This window comes from Emys orbicularis, chromosome 5 (assembly GCF_028017835.1).
Source record: "Emys orbicularis isolate rEmyOrb1 chromosome 5, rEmyOrb1.hap1, whole genome shotgun sequence".
NCBI classification, from domain to species: Eukaryota; Metazoa; Chordata; order Testudines; family Emydidae; genus Emys; species Emys orbicularis.
This window is the reverse complement of record NC_088687.1, coordinates 17,461,717-17,486,046: the sequence shown is the minus strand read 5'-3', so window position 1 is coordinate 17,486,046 and position 24,330 is coordinate 17,461,717. Positions and strand designations below refer to the sequence as shown.

General features: G+C 41.2%; 1 protein-coding gene across 1 annotated transcript in view; it reads right to left on the bottom strand.

Annotated features, from left to right (window-relative positions):
* The window catches only part of CFAP299 (cilia and flagella associated protein 299), a 404,541-nt gene that overhangs the window by 27,268 nt on the left and 352,943 nt on the right, over window positions 1-24,330 (bottom strand). The window contains exon 4 of the mRNA XM_065405676.1: window positions 22,117-22,259. Coding sequence (XP_065261748.1) covers window positions 22,117-22,259 — 143 coding nt within the window. The remainder of the gene's footprint in view (window positions 1-22,116; window positions 22,260-24,330) is intronic.

Genomic DNA, 24,330 nt, shown 5'->3' with positions numbered 1-24,330 from the left:
TGATGAGTGGAATAGTGATGGAGAAGGAAGAGGAAAGAGTTTGGTGAGGACAAATGATGGAAATTGAAATCCTGAAGAACACAAGGAATATTCGTTCTGTGAAGACAGAATATAGATCTTCATTTTCCTTTATATATCTATATATCCTCCCGAACTCTTTCTTCATCCTTCTTCATCACTGTCACTCACACCACTATTCCACCCATCATTCCGACTGGTAGAATTGGTGTCCATCTTGACCCAACTTTCCCCACATTAATATACATATTTTGTCCACCTACTGCAGCCTCCCCTTCTCCATCTCATCCGATATCATTGATGTGGGAGTGAGGGGAAAAGATATATATGGAAAATGAACATAAATTACTCCCAAAAGAAGAACTTGGAATTATGATATGAACTCTATACCAATTTAAGAGGAGAAAAATTAAACTCATAGCAGGGTTAATTGAGTTCTGGCAATCTAGCAATCCTGAATAATTAAAAAAAAGTTGTGTGTTAAATTGGTTTCCTTCTCAATGTTTTCAGCTGGGTTTTTGCATATTTTTGTTTATATAACTGAGGTAATCTTTTTCTATGTCTGCTTTATGTAGTTTATCATGAATTGATTATTAGAAATTTGACAATTGTGCTATATATGCTACAGAATACGGCTGTGTTATATGTAATATTTATAGAGATAAGTATAGTCCCATCCAGATGTGCAGGGATTTACACTTGCACTGAACTGAAAATATGCACTACAGCACAGGGTCTCCTGTCTCTTTCTCTGATACATGTATTTATTTATTACTGGAACGTATCCCTCTTAAAGAGAGGTCTTTCCAAGTCAGGCATAGGGAACAATCCATTTTGCAGTCTATCATTTTATATGCAGTTACAATTCTTTCAGTATATATCTTTTGATGTGTGTACTTGTAGGCATGTATCAATAGGTATATAAGTATATGTGGAAAGTCAGCCTAGAATTGAACAAGAAATCCAATCAATATTTATTTATTCTAATCTAACATTAAAAAATGCCTAACCAAGGTTCTAGGCACCCTGACTAACTGTTAAAAATGCAACCCAGAACAGTAAAATAACAATAGGAGAAGCAGCAGCAGATCTGATAAAATGCAGTTCTTCAGCAGAAAACCTGAGCCTCAGTTCACCCCAAACCTTGCCCCCAAACTTCTGCCCTCCTTAAATGCCCGTCCAAATAGATGAGCTTCCCAGTGTGCGGTGAAGGTCAACAGATTTAGGCTATTTCAGACCAGGTGAAGGGAGGAGCGAATTCCAAAGTCAAAGGCCTCCCACTGAGAAAGCCCTGCCATTTGTCATCTCTTATAAACTCATCAGACGCCAGCTGGAGCATTTCGGTTGAGCACATCTGTAGCAGTATCCCATGCAGAGAGAGGCCCTCTCTCAAGTGGGCAGGTCTCAGGCCACTTAGGGTACATATACACTCCAGCCTCGAGCAAGCCCCAGGCCCAGGCAGTCAGACTCATGCCAGCAGGGCTCGAGCTAGCGTGCTCAAAATAGCAGTGTGGATGTTGCATTTCCAGTGGCGACTCCGGCTCCCCACCTATGCTCAGACCTAGCGGGTTGAGTGAGCCTAGGCCGCAGCCCGAGCTGCAACCTCCACACTGCTATTTTTAGCAGGCTAGTTCGAGTCCCACTTCCGTGGGTCTGTCTGGGCTGGGAGGCTTGCTCCCAGCTGCAGTGTAGACATACCCGTAGGGTATAGGTCAAAACCAATGCCGTAAGCTTCAGTTCATGCTTTCAGTTCAATGTGAGCCTCATGTATATAATAATAAGGGTGACTGACATTTTTCCATCAAAGCTGGGTTTCTACTGAATATTGGGGGTTTGACCAACCAAAACTTGTCACCAAAAATGTTTGCTAGCTGTGGAAATTTTCAACTTTCTGTTTCTGGTTGAAAACGTCCAGTTTTTGGTTTGTTGACAAAAAGTTGAAATGTTCTGCAGAGAAAATCCCCTTGTTTCCCCACCAATGCCAATAAATAGTTTAGCTAAGGCCTGTTTTCAGAGCAGGAGAATTACCTTTCCTTCCCCACCTTAAATCAGACCCCATGCTTCCCCCCTGCTATTATTCAGGAAATATTTTCAGTGTGGTTACAACATGTGTGATCTGCATCTGCACAGAAGGCCATAAATCCATATTAGCAAATGTTTATCTTAGCTTTTGAACATCTCGGAGAGCTTTGGTATCAGCATCCCGCAAACCTCAGGGTATACCCGTGCTGAGGAGGGAGCTGGCCACATAGCACTGTAATTACAAAGAACATTTTGATCCAGGGAAGTAATGAGAAGCAGCACTTAGGGAACGTTTTCTCCATGGCGGCGGTAATGTGTAGGTGCAGGTGCATCACCCAGACAGAGTGCTGAAACAATGCATTTCTGGCCTGTGTGTACTCCAGTTTGGCTCTCTTCTCCGCTGTTTCATATCCAAACCTTGTTACTAGATCAGGTTGGAATGTCATTCTAAATCCATAGTCTCCAGATATTAATCAAGGAAGGAAAAAATTCCTCTTAAAAACTAAAAGTAAAGGAAAACACACTACGAATATGCCCTATCAGTGAAAAGAACTAAGCTGCCTTTCTAGTTTGTGGTCATTTTCAGAGACGTAATAAATATAACCTGTGGGACCCATAGAGTACCTGCAGTTAAATTGTCATCATGTGCAGATGTACTGTGTCTTGACTGCAGCAGTACATTACATTATTTCCATAAATTGGTCTCATACTTCAGGCCCTGGAAAAGCACCAGAAGAATTTACAAGAGCTGAGAGATTCAAACTGTGTTGAACAAGCCCCTCTAGGCTCACTTAGAAAAAGCTTGGGAACTCCCTGCGACTCGACCATTAAACTCAGGATAAAAGACAAGCTGAAAAGCTGCTGAGAATTGTGCTGAGCCGCCGCCAACTTCCGGAATAGACATGGCTGGAAGCGTAGAAACCAAGCAGAGCTGTTTCAGGGCTGCTGAAACGAGATCACGTCATGTTCCGGCTGAGATCAGCGTAAGTACGACTGTCCTGATGCATGTCAGCATCAGAGGGCGAGCAGAGGGAGCCTGGATTGGATGTGATCGCTAGTTTCAGTTAAAGCTGAGACATAAGAAAGTTTTGCACGGCTCCATAAAACACCGAACAGTTCAGACTTTTGGCCCAATTTTCTGAGCTCCCAATAAGCAAGTTGAAGTGAGAGGGTGGAAGAGGAGGTAGATTAGTTCGGAGACCAAGAAGACAAGGAAAGGACTCGACTGAAAGCGCAGAGCAGGAAAACAACATGTTTGCACACTCTTTTTCATGTTGGGATGGGAGTGGGAGAGTAAGGGAATGACCAGACAAACAGCGGCACTTGTGCCTAGACATCACATTCTATTTAACTTACAAGCTTTTTTAAATGTAATTGGTGACTAAGTTGTTTTATCAGAGAGTGAGCCCAGTTTATTATTCCTTCTTGGCGATTTCTCTGCTGGCTTTAAGTAAGTTGCCCTCTTTTGAAGTCAGTGGGACTTCAGCATGTGTTTAAATGCTCTCCTGAGCCCTCAGTGAGTCAGGCACCCAAATTCCACTGACTTTCAATAGGAACTGGATGCCTAACTCCCTTTGGGTATTTGAAAAATCCAGCCATAGTGTGTTTCATCCAAAGATCTTAACAAACTTTAAATTGGACTGATAACACCCAGTTGAAAAAAACAAACACAAACTACTATTCCCATTTTCCAGATGAAGTAACTGAGGCACAAAAGAGATGAAGTGATTTAGCCACAGAAGTCTGTTACCCAAAGAGCCCAGGAATCTTGAATCCAAGTCTTGCTTCTTAACCACAAGACTATCTAATGCCTGGTTGAGATATACATTTTAAGTCAAGGAAATGCTGTGGCAAAGCAAAAACATAGATGTGGCAAATGTGTGTATTCTTTAAGAGTAGCTTTTGAAGCAAATTAAGAACAGCAGCAATTCTCATAGACTAAGGCCAGAAGGGATCATCATGATCATCTAATCTGATCTCCTGCATATCGCAGGCCAGAGAACTTCACCCATCCACTCCTGCAATAGGCCCATAACCTCTGGCTGAGTTACTGAAATTCTCAGCTCTTGATTTAAAGGCTTCAAGTTACAGAGAATTCATCAGTTCCAGTTCAAACCAGCAAACAACCTGTGCTCCATGCTGCAGAGGAAGGTGAAAACCCCCAAGATCTCTTCCAGTCTGACCTGGGGGAAACATTTTTCCCAATTCCAAATATGATGATCAATTAGACCCTGAACATGTGGGCAATTATACTACCTTAGTCTGATCAGTTTCTGACAAAGAATTTCTTACACTAATATCACTTGCAAAATTTCACCCAGAAAATAAAATATTATAAAATGCTGTACTTGATTGTACCGGTTATTTAGGCCAACATAAAATGTTAGCTGTTCATGTTGATATACACACTTACTCTTCATCAAAGGGATCCAGAGATGGACAATGACAACGATTAGCATAAAGCCCTCCATATGAAGAGAGATTGATTGGGACAACTTAGTCTAGAGCAGTGACAGATAAGAGGGGACGTGGCAGAGTTAGACAAAATAATGAACAGTACTACTATTTACCCATTATCCTAATTCAAGAACAAGAGAAAACCCAATGGTGTTGAAAAGCAACTAATTTAAAAGTGGAAATACTTTATTACACAAGGTATAATTAGCCTGTGGAACTCCCTTTCACAAGACCAAGAATTTAGTAGGATTCATTAAAAGATTAGTATTAAAAGAATAATAAGAACATGCACACTTAAATTACATGCTTCTGGCGCAAATGCTCCCGTAACATTCAACAGCACCTTTCAGATGGCATAAGCTATTTGTTCTAGTTCTGAGATCTCGCTGCCCACTAAAAGCAGGTCAGAATTGAAGTTGGGAATAAAGACGAGAGCATCCATAGCAATATGTTTTAAAGATATCACGATCCAATCATCTGGTTTAGCTACACATCAGTGGAGAGAACAAGATTCTGAGATTTCCAGTGATGTTTTGTATTAATTTCTGTTCCTGGAGGTTAACAAGATATTCTGAAATAGCCCCTGGGTCCTTTAGACTAGGTGCAGGCCATCTGTTACTCAGGCCAGGAGGGCTTCAGCATCCCATCCTGGACAAAATTTGCTCACGACAAGACTCTATAAGTGTCCAGTTTAGCAACATCCAGACACCAAAAAGGAACTCCTTTATGTAGAGCACTAGCAACCAAGACAGCCCAATTATTTATCAACATAATCCAGAAAAAATTGATTGCAGTATCTAGAGTATGTAGCCACCAACTAAAGAACACACTAGTTATTCAGTATAACCAAAAGTCAGGTCATACTAACTGTAACCAGTTATTTCATATTCTAAGCATAAGGAAAAACGTTATCTCAGACACCACTATATGACAAAAGTCGCACACTATTTGGTGATCTCCACACTGTACTGTGAATGACATAAGACAGTGAAGCTGAAATCACAATGTTTTCATTAATATTATAGTCACAAAACCCATGGACTCTATACATTGTCAATCTAAACATGTCATACACTTGTTTTGGTGGTAAATTATAACCCAATGAGCCAACAAAATGTACACTGAAACTCTGCACACTGAGTCAAAGCAGATTCATTGATGGTGTATTATGATGGAAAGACCTATTGTCCTATCTATATTGAAGAGTTGCATGCATGACTTGTTTTGACAAAATGCATTATTTTCCAGTGCTACTTAAATTCTGCTTCCCACATTTGTTACTCTTATAGCTTTTGTATTTAATTTAATAAATAATAATGAAATAAACCATGATACGTAACATTTGGCACTAATGTAGTGCTTTACATTCTGAAAACACTGCAGAAACATTAATAAATTAAGGCCTCAATTCAGGAAAACGCTTAAGCATGTGCTTACCTTTCCCTAAATAGGGATTAATTTAGGCATGAATGGGGATTTTGGACCGAATCCATTAACTATTGTTATTATTACTATTATTATTATTGTTATTACATATATTATACACGATCCAGCAGGTTCCTTCCAGTCCCATATTCCTAAAGTATAAGATGAGAGGCAATAGGTGGAAGCAGCAAATAGATGGGGAAGCACAATTTAATGAGACGATTAAGAATAGCTTGATAAATAGCAGTCACAGAACACCAGTGCCTAGGCATTCCCAAGATTAATCCAATATACCTTCTGGTCCATATTAAGAGTGAACGAAAGCTGTAGTGCTTGTAGGCATTACTATATTATGTATACAAATACACACAGTACTTGATCTTCTGCTCTGCAGAGCTTCCTCTGAATAAGTGAGTACATAGATGATTACTGCAAAGTTTTCCCTTTATTCTCAGAGAATCAGCAAGAGGAAAGAGAATCATCATGTTTAGATCTGATTTCCTCATGCATCTGTCTGTGCATCATAACACTGTCTTCACCGAAGTAAACATACATGAATCATTTCAACTGAATTGCACATGGAAGTTGCAATCCAAATCAAATTCAAAACAAGCATTTGGCCTGTTTGTAAAACGTTTTCCCTATTGTTCTGCATTTTCAGATTATCATAACGCTGCATCTAGACAGATGACAGTTAATCTTCCAACATTTGCAATTTCCCCCTTTTGGAATTTTGACAATTGGCAGGTTCCATTTCCTTATTTCAGATGTATAGAGCTAGTTTGTTTAGTGTTGTAGAAAAAGCAAATTTTTCCACTGAGATTTTTATTTTTTGCTAAAACTGAAATTTGCATTGAAAAAAGTGAAATTAAAAGTGAAAGAAGTAATATTTACAGTATTTAAACACAAGCCAGATGTGGAAATATATGTCTCCAAATTAAACATTTACTGAGTTGGCACACAGGAGTATTTTCTCTTCATCCAGCCAAATATGTTAAGTTTGAATGGACTCTAATTTCTCCTTATGCCTTTACCCTCTATTAAAGGCATTCTGTTGCCTTGTATATGGTCTGGGGGACCAGGTATCTGGTTTTCAACTGGAACACCCGGTCAAAAAGGGATCCTGGCGGCTCCGGTCAGCACTGCTGATCGGGACATTGACTGTCCAGTTGGTGGCGCTGTGCAGCGGGACTGGCAGGCTCCCTGCTAGTCTCCACGCTGCGTGGCTCAAGGGAAGCAGCTGGCATGTCCCCCCTCTGGCTCCTATGCATAGGGGCAGCCAGGGGGCTCCGCACACTGCCCCTGCACCAAGCACTGCCCCCGCAGCTCCCATTGGCCAGGAACCATGGCCAATGGGAGCTGCAGGGGCGGCACCTGCGGACGGGGTGGCTTGCAGAGCCACCCGGCCGTGCGTCCACATGGGGGGGGGGACATGCTGCTGCTTCTGGGAGCCGCCTGGAGCCTGCACCCCTGACCCCCTCCCGGGCCCCAACCCCCTGCCCCAGCCCCGATCCCCCTCCTGCCCTCCAAAAGTGCAGTATTGCTGGTATAACTGCATCTACACTAGGGTCTTTTGCCAGCACACCTATGTTTTTCACAAATCACTCCCTGACCAACATAGCTTTTGCTGGCACAAGTTTGTAGTATAGACAGAATCGCAGCTACCACTACCTTCTAGATTTCTGTACAGATACATCTCAGGTGAGCAGAATGGCTTTAATTAGTCTCTGCAAAGCTTTAAGACTATGGCTGAAATTTTTAATTCTGGATGCTTACGGTTCCAAAATTCACATATGGGCACCTAAATAAAGGTGGCATGATTTTCTGAACTGCTGCAAACACTAGTTACGGCAATCGGAGCTGTAGTGATACAGCACCTTTGAAAATCAGGCCATTTTACTTAGGTGCCAGAGGAGCCTCAGGTTAGGCTTTTATTTTGGCACAAAATATCTGTGGCCTGATTTAAAAGTGCTGAGCAGGCAGCAGCTCCCACTGACTTCAATGGGAGTTGCTGGGTGCTCAGCACTTTTCAAAATCAGGCCACTTATTTGAGAAACAAGTTTCTGTAAATCTTGGCCCCACGGTTGAAAAATGTTGGTTTATGAACCCAACCCATCCCAGAAGTCCTCCTAGAAGTCCCATCCCAGAAGTCCTCCCACAGGTAAAACTCCCACTGATTTCAATCAACATTTTGGCTGCATTCGTTTTGCAGGATTGGACACTGGGACCAGATCCTTCCCTAATTTAAACCCACAGGCATGCATGCAGTTGTAGTGAGCTACATTAAACATCAAAACTACAATATTTTGTTCCCATGCTGTGAAAATTATGGGGTGCTCAAGTGATCCTTATTTCCTCCCTAGGCGAATGTCAAATTTCATTTGCTTCCTTGCTTTCAGGCATTAGTTAGCACCACACCCTTTACCATTCACTCATACATCTTACATAGGTAGCTGGAATCAGCTGGGTATCATTTGGAAACAGGGCCGGCGCAACCCATTAGGCGACCTAGGCGGTCGCCTAGGGCACTACAATTTGGGGGGCGGCGACCGCGGCGGTATTTCAGTGGCAGGACCTTCTGCTGCCTCTGTGGGGGGCGGCATTTCGGGGCGGGACCTTCCGCCGCCTAGGGCGGCATAAAAGCTGGCAGCGCTCCTGTTTGGAAATGGTCACCAACATGAAGTAAGAGATCAGCAAATCTTAATCAATGAATCAGATGGTTTTTATAAATAGTAAGTATGATGCTAAAGTTTAGAAAAAACACATTTACTTTTTGGGGGGTAATAGAAATTCCTGTTTTCATCAAATTCTTCCTTTCCTGCTGGAAAAGAGCATCTTCTTTACAGGAAATCAGTGCGATCCTGCAGGTCTGGAAAGTCCTTCCTGGGAAAGAGCAGTTGTGCAGAGACAGGGCTTTGCAGTCCTGAATTATTTTACAGTATATTATTAGCAGTATGGTAACCCCTGCAAATTAGGGCCCAGATTCCGTCTAGCCCTTCTCTGGGTGTGTAGTGAGATGAAGGGGAGTGGTGGGAGGGAATAAGGAGCTGTCCCTCACTGCCAGGCCAGCCCTGAAGTCACGGGGCACAGGAACTACTCTCTTGGTTTTCTTCTGGGTACACATCCAGAGGGCATGTCAGGGTGATGTGGCAGGAGAATTTGTAGCACCTCATCAAAGGGTGGAAGTCAAGTACAGTACGTGGCGCTATATTGTAACATACAGTACTGTACATTCAGGGTAAACCCAACAACAAGAAGGCAGCAGCAATGGCCAAAATGTGATTAATACTAATCACCTAAATCCATAGGCAAGAACCTGAATAAAAGTGGTCTAATTTTCATAAAGGCTGATCATCCACAATTACCACTGAAGTCAACAGACGCTTTGGAATTCAGCACCTCTGAAAATCAGGTGAAAATTTCCTTGCCTCAATATGTCATGTTAGGCACCCAAGATTCAATATTTGGTCTGTGTCCTTAGTACCTCATTTTCAGAGATGGTGAGCACCTGCAGGTCTCGCTGATTTCCACTGGAGTTGCAGATACCCAGCACTTCTGAAAATCAGGCCCTTCATGCATATGTCTTTGTTAGACCAAGAGCAATATCAAAGAGAGAGAGAGAGAGAGAGATTGTGAATGGATTTCATGGAATGAGGTTACAGTGGATGTAGTCCAAGGATGAATGCGGTCAGCTGAATGACTTATGAGATTGGTTTCCTTGTTAAAGCCAAAAGAGGATTGGTCATGTCTGTGCAAAAATCATTTAAAATATTTAGAAAAATTGCTTTGCCAGGGACCTTGGTGCTGTACAATTATCGTAAACACAACAACAAACTCAGTAAGTTATAATAATCACAAATGCTTCCTAAACCACCAAAACAAATACCTCTTGTTCTCTTCCAAAACGATTCAGAACCCTCCTCTGAAAAAGCCTGGGAAAAATAAATAAGCCTCAGTCAGCCCTCCAGGTCACCAAATCCAAGCTCATTCAGACCGCTGAGCCTGGCCTGCCACCAGCCCACTCTCATCTAAACCCAGGGGCTATTAACTTGCATGCCTCAGCAGAGCACAGCCACCATGGTATCCCAGGAGGGAAGTGACTTTTAAAGCAGCCAGGACCAAATCATAGGGCTAGATCACAGCATTACCACTGGCCCTGCGTAATACGCAGTACAGAGTTGCGCCACCCGGAGCAGAACAGGGAAAGTGCTGTTGTTCAGAAAGTCAGAATTCAGACCCTGGCTCCCCTAATTACACGAGAAGGGAATTCGGGTCAGGCAGCTCCTTAGCTGGCACAGCTGACTCCCCTGGCATGTCGAGAGAGACAGAGTCACAGCTCTGCCCATACACCATCCTTTGCTTCCTATATGTGCGGTGAGGGAAGATGCAGCCCCGTAGAAGCTGTTTTCCCACCGATGCTGTAACCTATGAGGGGAGGACCCCTCATACAACCCATCATACACCCCGTCTCCCCTGCTTGGGAACGGACCTTGGCTCATGATCTGGTCTACAGGGCTTTGTAGCAGAAAAACGACACTTTAAAATACATCTGGAAATAAAATAGCAGCTATTTCCAATCACAGCCACATTATAAGTGATTATAGGGCTAAAAAGATCTCAGAGTTATCTGTAGAGGATAGCTCTCTACCACTAAGTTCAGGTTTCTTCTAGCCATGCTTTGAGGCTTTGGATCTTCTTATCTCAACTTGCTTCGAGTTATTAGACAATGTGCCTGATAAGTAGCTATTCTAGTTATGCCAGTCTTCTTGTAAATTCTTTGCTGTAGACTTAATTTCAGGGGAGAATATCTGCTTGATCAGCTGCATAGATGGCATTTACTCTGATGACATAACAAACAGCCTCATCAGCTTTTTGTAAGGAAACTGGGACTCTGGATCACTAGCTGTATATTTGCAGTAATGCTATTAAATCAGCCTGATCTCAGTTCCCAAACTATACTGAAAGACCTTTTCAGAGATTATGGCTAAATTCTGCCCTCACTTACACACCTTCAGGGGGTGGCAAGGCAGATTATGTGATTCAGTGATTCCTGTTAGGAACAGAAGGTGTGCTGCTTCTGGAAGTGCCATTGCATCACCATGCAGGGCATTTTATGACGAGGCAACAATGGTCACCATATTCCTATGGGTAAAAGGATAAGGACCTGGTATAAAGTCTAAGCTCCCATATACAACTCGTTGCTTGTTCAATTTCTATTTTATTTTTAAATTTACCTTTTTATTGCACAGAAAGCAAGGCAACCACTTGTAATATTGCGGGTTGGAAATAATTTCTGTACACAAGAAGGATATTGAAACTGTTGCATACACATTAATTATTGTGTACTACTCATAAATAATTATGGGTTACATTCAAAAACACAAGGAAATATCTCAGATGCATCTCCCAAAAATCAAAAATGAAACGTAAATATATAGCAAAAAAAGTTCTGCTTTCAAAGCAGTTAGTACAGGTTTTAAATTCATTAGTTCTATTTTATAAAATGCCAGTGTGATGCCCATCACAGCAAAATGGATAACAAAGTATATTTTAAGAGCAAGATTTTCCAAAGTGCTCAACTTTGGCCTAACTCTGCTCTCATTAAAGTCGATGAAAGTTTTACCATAGACTTCAAGTTCCAATATTGAGTACTTTTGAAATTCCCACCTGAAATGTATTTTTAAAAGGCCAAGGAAAAGAGTTGCAATAAAAGGCATTAGTGTTTGACTGATATTACTTTCTACCAATGCTGACTTAAAAGGAACAGATCCTGTTCCCATTGAAATCAATGTTATTGCTGCTATGGATTGCAATGAGAGCAGGGTCAGATTATCTTATACCAGGATATTTCAAAGAACTTTACAGAAGATGTATAATAAATTAATTATTAAAGCTTCAAGAATGACAACATCCCTAATATCACTGGGTGGGGATTTCCACAGGGAAGGTGTATAATGATTAATGGCCTGATGCAGCAACTCACATGCATAAAATCACACATGTGCTTACTGGTTTGCTGGGGCCAAAAACAACAGTCATTGAGAATGACAAGTTTCATTACAGATGAGATAAGAAAATGATTTCAGCTGACACTTCTGAGTGTAACTATAAGGAGTTACCAGAGCAGAGAAAAATCTTGAACCGACGTTCTACAGTAAATTACTTTATTTTAAATCTGACGGGCAACTCATATCGATGCATCTGACCTGATATGATGTGGTTAGATTGCCTAGTCCCATTTAGAGAATTGCAAGGAGCTACAAATGAAAAGAGTGCAACCATGATGGAATTAGGGTATATTGCACCTAAAAATGTGATTTTCTGTCATGACACTGAATAATATTGCAAAATTAAGGTAGGAGTTCAGACAGAGTTGAAACAGTCTAGCACTATCTGACAACACATAGCTAAACCTCATTTATAGATGGAAGTAGAAGAAATGGTTAAATGATGGTTTATCTGGCAGAAGTCAACCCAGAATTAGTTTGATTTACTATTCATCATCCCACAATGCCCTCTCTTGCTACAGTAACATCACTATCTTTGACAAGGTTAATAGAAGATTTCCTTCATTTCATTTGTTGTCCTTGTTTTCTTTCACCAGAATTTTTGGCAGGGTTCCAATGCAGAGTGAGCATTCGACATTCTGGGTGAACAAATTGTATTACACTGGTTTTTCATCCAATTATATGAATTAGCTGAGAGGGAATGGACTCCATTACAATCCTAATTCTAGGTCCATATTTCAGTTCAGCTCCTTAAGTACTAACTAACTGCCTTTCAATGTAATAAACTAGAACCAAATGAGGAATATAACACAGAAATAATATTCCCTCAATAAAGTAATACAATAAAATGGCAAAGCAAGTCCAAGGATCCATACAGATCAAATATAGGGCCCTCTGGTATTTAAAGTATCAACTTCACTGTGATAGGGCCCTCATTGGCCGGGCAGCCTAGTGGCTAGATCAGTGGTTGGGAGGACCTGACCCCTCCTTCTCCCTCAGGTCCTGGCCCAGGGCCCTGTGTTGCTCAACCCCTAAACAGGGGACATGGATCTTTCTCCCAGCCTTGAGGGCCTGTTTTCCTGGCCTGCTCCCTATGCAAGTCCTTTTAGTTTGGGGCATGGCCCCCGCTAGTCCAGTTGCCCCGCAGTTGGGGCTTCCTCTGTAGTTTCTCCTTTGCCGGGGAAAACTTACTTGCCTCCAGTCGCTGTCTTGGCAGGCGGGTTGCAGGTCTGTGCCTTCAGGCAGGCATCCAGAGAGCTCCTGCCTCTTTGCCAGTCAGCCCCTGACTGAGCCAGGCTCCCTTCTTTTCTCCCCCCTCCAGGCCTGGCATTGGCTGCAGGTATAATGGGGCAGGGCTAGCTGAACCCACAGGCGTTCTTTAACCCCTGCTGTGCGTGGCTGCAGTCTCTCTGCTCCTTCACAGTCACATTAAAACTTTAATTGTCCAAACCTTTCATTCTGTGTTGTAAGAGAGAGTTTGATGTGGAGGGCATCTAAATACCTGGTTTAATGTCTTCTGACAGCCTCACACAGCTAATGAAAAAATGTGTTGCACCAAAAGGGGAAACTTTGGGTCAACAGGGAGTACTAATTTCCATATTTGAGGAATAATCTTTTAACAGTTTTGCTGCAATACTAATTCCTCCTCCAACTTCAAACATCTGTGTCAGTTCTCCAACTGACCAAGAGTAAATATCAATCACGAGTGGGGGAAGTGTCAATCTTTGATCCAAACTGTTTCCCCAAATATGCTAATTCCTTCATAAGGCAGACCTGCATTTTGAAGTCACGTAAATAGATATGCCAAATTTTTGGAGCAACCATTCTTGAGTGCGATAACATGTGACAGATTAGTTGGGTATCTTTAGAAATGGGAGGTGCTACTACTACCAGAACATTCTGGTACCTCTAAACCTGGATGCATCCATTGGCGGAAGAGAATTGTGCAGAAACGAAGATGAATTTGACAAGAAGAAGCCATTGCAGAGATTCAGAAAGGGAGCAACATGGTCCTAGTTACAGCTGAAGATCATAGAGTCGTAGTACTGGAAGGGATCTTGAGATGTCATCTAGTTCAGTCTCCTGCACTCATGAACTCAAGATGATGTATTTACCAATAACATTTTGGATATACTTGAAAGGAATGAGATGGGAAGTGAAGAAGCCAAAGGGAGGAGGCTGTCAAGATGAGAGATAAACAAAGAATAGACAAAGGTTTTATCTGATAAATGAAAGGAGCCTAAATTTATTTAGATGATCAAAACAAGGATACAAGGTGGGTTTGATCACAGTCTGTAAGTACCTACATGGGAAAAGATGGAGTACTCTTTAATTTAGCAGGCAAAGGCAGGACAAGACCAAATGGTTGGAAGTTAAATGTTCAGACTGGAAATAGGAAACTGGAAGTTTTTAATGGAGAAGGGAATTAACTATTGGACCAGATTGCCAAGAGATGTAGGAACCTCTCCATTAGCTAGAGTCTTTCAATCAAGACTGCATGCCTTTCTAAAAGCCATATTCTAATTCAATCACAAGTTGTTGGGCTACATCCAGGAACTACTGGGTGAAATTCTATGGTCTGTGTTATGCCAGAGGTTAGACTAGTTGATCTTCATGGTCCCTTCTGACCTTAAAATCTATGATATCCAGAAAACTGGTGGGGTGGAGAAGAAATTATGGCTGTTACAGCTTATTGAATGGCCTGGAAAATACAAGAAAAAGAAGGCATCCAATGAAACTGAAGAGCGACATACTTAAAATGGCTAAAGGAAATACTTCTTACACACTGTATTATTAGGAGGGTGGTGAAATGGTGGAAGTCTTGCAAGAAGAGATTTCCAAACAAAACAAAAACAATCCAAACTTCACATTCTAACTTTGGCGGGATCCTGATGTGTACACCCCTGGATCAGCTCATCTGTGCGATAGCTGGAGTTTTATTCTTCTTTTATTTCAAAATATATTTCCAGGATTGATCACGTTTCTATTATGTGCTCAGCACATCATAAAGAATGAAAATATTCTGGGACACATAGCTGAGGTTCAGTGAACCAGACTCACTCTGCATTTAAACTTTTTCAGGCTTAAACCACAATTAGAGGCCACCTTTGCTTCTGCCCAATGCTCTTCCATAAGTAAGGCTGCTGGTCACTTTAATTCTTACCCAGAGTAAATAGAAATAAAATTTTTGTTAAGTATAAAAAGTTCTATTTACCACCAAAAGTGGTGAAGGGAGGAAGTGGAAAGGGTGGGTACAGGATATTGAAATGCCACATTCTTAACCATAGACACCAGAATTGTTTAAAGGTATGCAAAAATCCCAAGGTCTTGCTTCTAAGGCGTTGTACTAGACAACCAATGCCAGAAGATCCACAGGATGCGAAAATGATACTGAGCGCCAAAGAGAAACAGTTTAAGTTTTACCTTACTGACAAACATGATACATTGAAATTAAACTTCTACATAATACAGTATTGATTTTTTGGTAGACTGCTCTGTGATAAATATATTTTATTTACACATTACACATACCCTCCACCAACAGAAGGCCAGATTTTCAAAATGCTGAAGTCTACACACCTTTGTGAATTCACTTTTGTTACCTATTTGTTATGTGCAAATAGCTGTGTGCGCACATGGTTGTAGAAACTGTATGTCAAGTGGGCAAACAATGCAAGTGGACCACAGGCCGTGACTTTATGAAATTCAAGGCCAGGATGTTCATGCAAAACTTTATAAAATGAGGTGATCATGTCACAAGAGTACTGTGAGTATTAATTAGGCCCAATTTTTGAAACTTGGGTTCTTAAAATTAGGCACCTAAGTCCATGTTAGCACCTAAGAAAGCAGTCTGATTTTCAGAAGTGCTGAGCACTTGAAGCTCTGACTTCAATGACAAAAAATTGCCATCACTGGAAAACATCATACTTTGTTCATACATAACTATAACCAAACTGCACCTTTTGTTCTAAGCCCTGTCATCATCTTCAGCTTGGAAACACCACAAAATATTGCACTCCCCAGCTTCAAAACCAAGATCCAATGAGCTAGATTTGCAAAATGCCCAGCTTCTGTTTGTAATATTGTATGTAATATATATGTCTAGAGATGTTCTGGCATGTAGACTATATAATTATAGTTTACACATACTCAGATATCTGTACCTAATATTAATTGTATAATTAGAAATAGTTCTTGATCCTGACATAAAACTCCCATTGAAGTCTATGGGCTAAATTCTTCCCAAGTGTAATTTAATGTAAACTAGTTGGGTCATAGAGAAGATGAATTGGCCGAATGAGTGTTTGCATGTGTGAAGTTTGTAGGACTGGGTATTTAAAACCCACTGCCCTGCTGATTCAAAGCATTTCTAGTCCGTATTAAAATAGAATATTTTTGCTGATGAAGGAATATATGGGATGTATGGGAATGGTTGTGGGTTTTTTTTTTTTATTACGTGGTGGTGCTGGTGCATTTTAGTGGCTACAGGACCAGATTTCCCCCCTCCCTAGTTCTTTTCCTCTTTCAGCTACTTTGATTCATGTGTAGTCTGCTGAGGGCCCTGTCTGCTCCAATACTGCCGCATATTGCTCCATATATGCTGGCTTTCCTAATGAAAAGTTGCTTCTTCAGTTAAATTCCATGTTTCTCTTTTGAGTGTAAATGTAAGAACCAGTCTTCAGATTCTCCAGATCAAAATAATGGCCCAGCAGCAACATCCCCAGATCCCCTGGCTTGCCCACTAGCTGCCTTTGGCTTGTGGGCTCTGGCTTCCCCTAAGTGAAATGCCTGGGACACAAATCTGGCTTCCCCTAAGTGAAATGCCTGGGACACAAATGATATACCCAGAGTCCTCAGCCTGCTCACTAAATGCCTCCAGCTTTCTTTGGGAGAAGCCATTTTTTGGATGGATCTCTCTCACGTGATTAGTATGATAAGAACCTGTGTATATGGAATGCATCAGAGCCTCACTGTGTCAATGCTAACGTGCCCTGACTTCAGTGTGCCCTGTGAATCAGGTATGGTGTCTCTCTGTGTGTGAGCATATAGGTTTGTGCACTTTGAGATCCCCTTTGTTCACATTTCTAAGGGGAATATTGTTCTTGTTAATTTATATCCAGGATAGTTCACTGAGGATGATTGATTCAAATGAACTCACTAGTTTACATGATTCGAATCTTGCACACTGCTCAAACATTGGCCAAAGGGAATCAAGTTTTTCTTCCATGCACTCAAAGTGGACAGTGACTTTCTAACAGACCCTCGCAAAAGGAGGCATGGCCATTGGAAATCATGTCAATCAGGGCATGCATACTTAAGATAAGAAGTGCTGCATGACAAATACAAAGGTCCATAATCTACATGATAAATGACACCATGCTACATATCCCGGAATGAGAGGTTTCTTCTTGGGCCTGATAAGTAATGTGGCAAGAATGTCACAGCAAATCTGATTAAATAAGTTATCATATTGGGGTTAACATGCACTGACGCTGAATTTCTCCCAAGTTCCGGGGGATGGCTCAGATACAGAGTTTTGTGTGGGTTTATCTCTAATAATGACATAGCATGCACAGTTGAAACCAGAGTTAAAGAGGAAGAAATTGCATTGTAGACATCAACGTGTTGTACTGCAGGACACTATGGTAGTCTAGTTGTTCATGAACTGCCTTATAGAATCATAGAAATGTAGAACTGGAAGGGGCCCTGCTAGGCCATCCAATCCAACACCCTGCACTGAGGTAGGATCAAGCATCACCCAGACTATCCCTGACAAGTGCCAGTCCAACCTGTTCTCAAAAACCTTCAGAGACGGAGACTTCACAACCTCCCCAGGCAACCTGCTCCAGTGCCCAACTACCCTTACAGTAACCCAAATCTCCCTTAATGCAATTAAAGTAATTTCTTCCTGTCCTGTCCTTCAGCTGCTCTAGTCCATGGCATGAAAAGAGAGCAAGGGATTAAAGTGCTAAATAAGACACTGTGCACTGCAATACAAAAGAAACAGGACTAAACAGAAGTGTTGGATGCAGGAATGAGTGCCCACCATAGGGATGATTTAAGAAAGTTATATATCAATCAATTAATAAATCTCAATATACAGTGTAGACAATGTACTGCCCATTATATTTTACAGCAGTATTTAGCAACAGATACACACATTCTCACGGTGTAAGCAGGTAAAAACGGGCATGTCGATTGCCATCTCATGTAACGCAGGAGAACTGCACTTCTATTTGAATGCCTCAGTACTGACATCTAGTGCCAAGTAAATGAATAGAAGGAAAATTTACCGACACTGCCCATTTTTAATATATCATTTGCAGATCATCACAGTATAGGAGGTTGTGCTGTTTTCAGAGTGCTGTTTGCATTTAAAAAACAGGGGAAATGAGCCCACTGAAGATGGCAAAACTGCAGAAGCTTCCTCACTGATGGGCAGTACATCTTGTGTTCAATGTGTGTTCATTTTAGGAGGCTATAATCTTATATAACATTATGGTTACACATCATCTGACTCATCCATTTCACCCTGACCCATAACAAATTCACATTTAAACAACAAATATTTTGTCCAAACCATGGAAACAGCCATGGATGCTAGGATGTCTCCCCAGTATGCCAAACTCTTCATGGCCGACGTCAAGGAAGAATTTCTGGAAAAATGCACCACAAAACCAGTGATAAACCTGAGATGCATTGTTGATATTTTGATCCTCAGGACAGACTATTTAAACTCCGTCATAGATTTCTACCACAACTTCAACAACAACCACCCATCCATAAAACTCTCTCTAGACCAGCATCAACTTCCTCGACACCACAATAAGTTTCAATAATGGATCCCAGCAGCCAACTATATACAAGAAACCCACAGATCACTACACTTACCTCACAGATCCAATAACCAGCTCCAATTAGTCATTCACAAATCCTAATTTTTCACAAAATGAAATGAAGTTTTCATAGCTCAAAAATAAGTGGAGTGGAGTGGAGGTTAAGGATAATTTAGGCATGGCCCAATATCTAAACAAATACTTTGCCTCAGTCTTTAATGAGGCTAATGAGGAGCTTAGGGATAATGGTAGGATGACAAATGGGAATGAGGATATGGAGGTAGATATTACCACATCCAAGGTAGAAGCCAAACTCAAACAACTTAATGGGACTAAATCGGGGGGCCCAGATAATCTTCATCCAAGAATATTAAAGGAACCGGCACATGAAATTGCAAGCCCATTAGCAAGAATTTTTAATGAATCAGTAAACTCGGGGGTTGTACCGTACGACTGGAGAATTGCTAACATAGTTCCTATTTTTAAGAAAGGAAAAAAAAGTGATCAGAGTAACTATAGGCCTGTTAGTTTGACATCTGTAGTATGCAAGGTCTTGGAAAAAATTTTGAAGGAGAAAGTAGTTAAGAACATTGAGGTCAATGGTAATTGGGACAGAATACAACATGGTTTTACAAAAGGTAGATCGTGCCAAACCAACCTGATCTCCTTCTTTGAGAAGGTAACAGATTTTTTTAGACAAAGGAAACGCAGTGGATCTAATTTACCTCGATTTCAGTAAGGCATTTGATACAGTTCCACATGGGGAATTATTAGCTAAACTGGAAAAGATGGGGATCAATATGAAAATTGAAAGGTGGATAAGGAACTGGTTAAAGGGGAGACTACAACGGTTCATACTGAAAGGTGAATTGTCAGGCTGGAAGGAGGTTACTAGTGGAGTTCCTCAGGGATCGGTTTTGGGACCAATCTTATCTAATCTTTTTATTACTGACCTTGGCACAAAAAGTGGGAATGTGCTAATAAAGTTTGCGGATGACACAAAGCTGGGAGGTATTGCTAATACAGAGAAGGACTGAGATATCATACAGGAAGATCTGGATGACCTTGTAAACTGGAGTAATAGTAATAGGATGAAATTTAATAGTGAAAAGTGCAAAGTCATGCATTTAGGGATTAATAACAAGAATTTTGGTTATAAATTGGGGACACATCAGTTGGCAGTAACAGAGGAGAAGAAGGACCTCGGAGTATTGGTTGATCACAGGATGACTATGAGCCGCCAATGTGATATGGCTGTTAAAAAAGCTAATGCGGTCTTGGGATGCATCAGGTGAGGTATTTCCAGTAAAGATAAGGAGGTGTTAGTACCGTTATACAAGGCACTGGTGAGACCTCATCTGGAATATTGTGTGCAGTTCTGGTCTCCCATGTTTAAGAAGGATGAATTCAAACTGGAACAGGTACAGAGAAGGGCTACTAGGATGATCCGAGGAATGGAAAACCTGTCCTATGAAAGAGGACTCAAAGAGCTTGGCTTGTTTAGCCTAACCAAAAGAAGGCTGAGGGGAGATATGATTGCTCTTTATAAATATATCAGAGGGATAAATATCAGGGAAGGAGAGGAATTATTTAAGCTCAGTACCAATGTGGACACAAGAACAAATGGATATAAACTGGACATTAGGAAGTTTAGACTTGAAATTAGACGAAGGTTTCTAACCATTAGAGGAGTGAAGTTCTGGAACAGCCTTCCAAGGGGAGTAGTGGGGGCAAAAGACATATCTGGCTTCAAGACTAAGCTTGATAAGTTTATGGAGGGGATGGTATGATGGGATAGCCTAATTTTGGCAATTAATTGATTTTTGATTATTAGCAGGTAAATAGGCCCAATGGTCTGTGATGGGATATTAGATGGGGTGGGATCTGAGTTACTACAGAGAATTCTTTCCTGGGTGCTGGCTGGTGAGTCTTGCCCACATGCTCAAGGTTTAACTGATCGCCATATTTGGGGTTGAGAAGGAATTTTCCTCCAGGGCAGATTGGCAGAGGGCCTGGAGGTTTTTCGCCTTCCTCTGCAGCGTGGGGCACGGGTCACTTGCTGGAGGATTCTCTGCACCTTGAGGTCTTTAAACCACGATTTGAGGACTTCAATAACTCAGACATAGGTTAGGGGTTTGTTACAGGAGTGGGTGGGTGAGATTCTGTGGCCTGCATTGTGCAGGAGGTCAGACTAGATTAGGGTGACCAGATGTCCCGATTTTATAGGGACTGTCCCGATTTTTGGGTCTTTTTCTTATATAGGCTCCTATTACCCCCACCCCCTGTCCCAATTTTTCACACTTGCTGTGTGGTCACCCTAGACTAGATGATCATCATGGTCCCTTCTGACCTTAAAGTCTATGAATCTATGAATCATGATAACTTCACAAAACTTGGCCCATTGTGAAATTTCTACCATTTCTGCCCGAAACTGCCAACACTAATATTTATATATTATTATTGTTGGGGCAACGAAGATCATGGCTCCATTGTGGTAGGCATCATCACATGCCCCAAAGGTCCCTTGCGTAAGGCATTATACAAACACACACAATGATACCATGTCCACCATTTATTTGACCCACTCTCGTTCACAAATGGAAACATTTTCAAACTCCCCGACTCACACATAGTTGTGTATTTATTAGTATTTGGGCATACAGTAGTTTTGAAGAAAATAGGTTTTTAAACAAAAAAGTTGTTAACAATCTTTGATACTAGTGACCAGTTTCATATTGGCCACCAAAAGACTTACATATGAGACAAGTTTTCAATGTGAACCATGCTGCTGAGAACAGCCACTCAGGCCAATGAGAGTTGGTGAGGGCATTTACTTACTATGCTAGGTACAAAGTTTTCTAGCATATCAGCTTCCTATGAGTTTGCACATGTAGCTTTATATACAAACACTATTTACAGACTCCTCAGGAAGTAAAAGCTGAAAGGGCCAGTCATATAACCCAAAGAAAGTGTAGCAGCTCCACAATACCCTTGGCTCGTCCACGGGACTAAAGTTAGATTAATACTGAGCGCTTTTGAAAATACCACCCTAAGTGAGTAGTTATGCACAGAAAATTCCATCAGCTCTTGGGTTTTTTTCAATGTTCAGTTTGCATTATTCATGCAAAATTCTGCTCTTGGCAGAAACAAGAATAAAATCAGAGTAACTCCATTCCAAATAATAAGATCACTCCCTAGATCTATTTATATATAACTGAGGACAGATTTGACCCATGATGTTTATTTTTCAATTAAAAACACTTATAAAAATTATTTTCTTATTTAACAATATTCAACTACATGTACATTTTAGAAATTCAAATAAGTGAAAAGAAAATGCAGAAAAATACCTCAGATCAGTGCGTCTTGGAAAAAGCTTTTTCTTTCCATTAAAATATATTTCAAATTCATCAACCTTCAGCCTGTGTGCATAGTCAATGTAGGCAGACACCTCCTGACCACGAGAATTTCGGTCACGAATGAAGATTATGGACTGGAAAAAAGAGAGAACTCCACAAATAAGAAATACAAAAAATACATTTCTAAAATGCATTTTCATTTGCACCACTGACTTTTACAATTTGTTCCCTTTTTATTTTGGCCTGATTTTCGAAGGAGCGCAGGGCTGGATTTTAAAGTGCTCAGCACCCAAAGTTGGGGCCAGATTTTCAAAAGAGCTCAGCTTCCATTTAGGCAACTAAATACAGACCAGATTTGTAAAAGTACTCAGCATTCAGCATCTCCACATCAGACACTTATGACCAGATTTTCAAAAGCGCTCAAATGTACTGAGCTCTTTTGAAAATCTGGCCAGGTATTTTGATGTCTAAATGAGAGAAGAATCCTTTTGAAACTCTGCACCATATTGTATACTGCATAATACATAACTCCAAAGAGCAACTTCCAGAATTAAAAAAAAATAATTAAAGAGAATACAGCATGCTAATCACTAAAACAGAGTGATAACTTATATTGAATTAGAAATGGACAAGAGCGCATCCAGATCCGAACTTTTCTACAGTTTGGGGTGTTCAGATCTATGATTCTGATCTCACCCAGTACACAGATAAGGTCCAAAAGAAAAGTTTGGATCCAGAATAGCATCTGAAATTTTAAGTAGCATATGTGTGTTGGATCTATGGTTTGGTTTGGGACATCTCTGTACATTAAAAGGCAACATATATTCAACTCAACACTCATAGCCAAGTTAAATACACACAGAAAGGTTACTTATTGGTAATGTTACCGAAATATCAGGTCCACCTAGCTGAGAGCCAATAACAGCCAGACTGGGATAAGGAAGAGTTGCTTTATTCTGCAGAAGAAAGGAGAGCCTTGCACCTTGGTACAAAGACTCTGTCTTACACACATTTTACAGATCCTTTATACACATTCAGACAAAGGCCCTTGCCGTGTTCACACTTGATTGGTGGTTGTCAGACCCGTGCTTTTGCTATCTGGTCAGTGAAAACCAGCTTGGGACCAGCTCTAACTACCTTAAGGCCTTGAAAGGGAAGACAGTTGAAAAGTTCAGGCTACTGTGTACTTGAAGTGTCTGCTTCCCCCTAATGGCCACTGGTTGACATAAAGGCTGCTCTGTTAAGGGGGGGTCACTAGTAACTTTCACAGTAATCCTGTCTGTCATAGTCCTCTCTTCTTCTATTCTACCATTAGACTCAATGTTATGGCTCCAATTATCAGGAAGTAGGAGGCAAAAACTGTCAGCCACCCAAGATAAACTCCAGTCCACCCCCACTACCATAACCCTCCGCCTATTAGCGACTACCAGAACAAAAATGTTATTGTTAAAGAAAATCTGTGTAATAATCCAAGTGGTAGCCTTGAGAAATTCAAATTTACAAGTCATACATTGCTTACTGTACATCCCCCTCTCCTCCTGTCCTACTCGGTAACCATTATGCTTAGTTATTATACCAACCAGTAAACTTCAGAGAAGAACTTACCTAGAATGCAACTAGGAGCTCTGAGCAGCTGAACTCTGATTCCACCATAGAGAACAAGTCCAATTAGTAGGGGCACATTAAAGCCTTCCCCCTCACAATCAAAGGTTTCTAAACCCCTGTTACCTCTCAGCATTGGTTTTCATTTTTCTTCTTGTGATTTATTGTTTTCAACCCAATGGAATGAATGGGGGAAGCTGGGTAGTGAGAACCCAATTGGGTTACCTGGAGGCAGGGTTAGGCAGGAATCAGATAGAACAGAAAAAGAAGCCTGCAGGGAAATCTCTTTTGGGAAGAATAGAAGGAACCACAGAGCATCTGAAAATGAAAAGACTGCCTATGAAAGGAGGATGATTGGCAGAAACCCCTCCAGTAGGAATTGCAGGATAGGGTGGAGGAGGAGGTCACCAGCAAAGAGGGCAAGTCACATGGACTGAGGAAAAAGGATCTTTCTGGGATTCAGAATGTTCCTAACCACTTTGTCTTTATCCTCCCTAAAGAGCTTTAGGCCCCGTATGGTAAGTCCACCAATTCAGTTTTCGATCCTACACATTCCAATAGTGAAGTCAGTGTGGCAATGGGCCAGTGGATAGACCTATATAT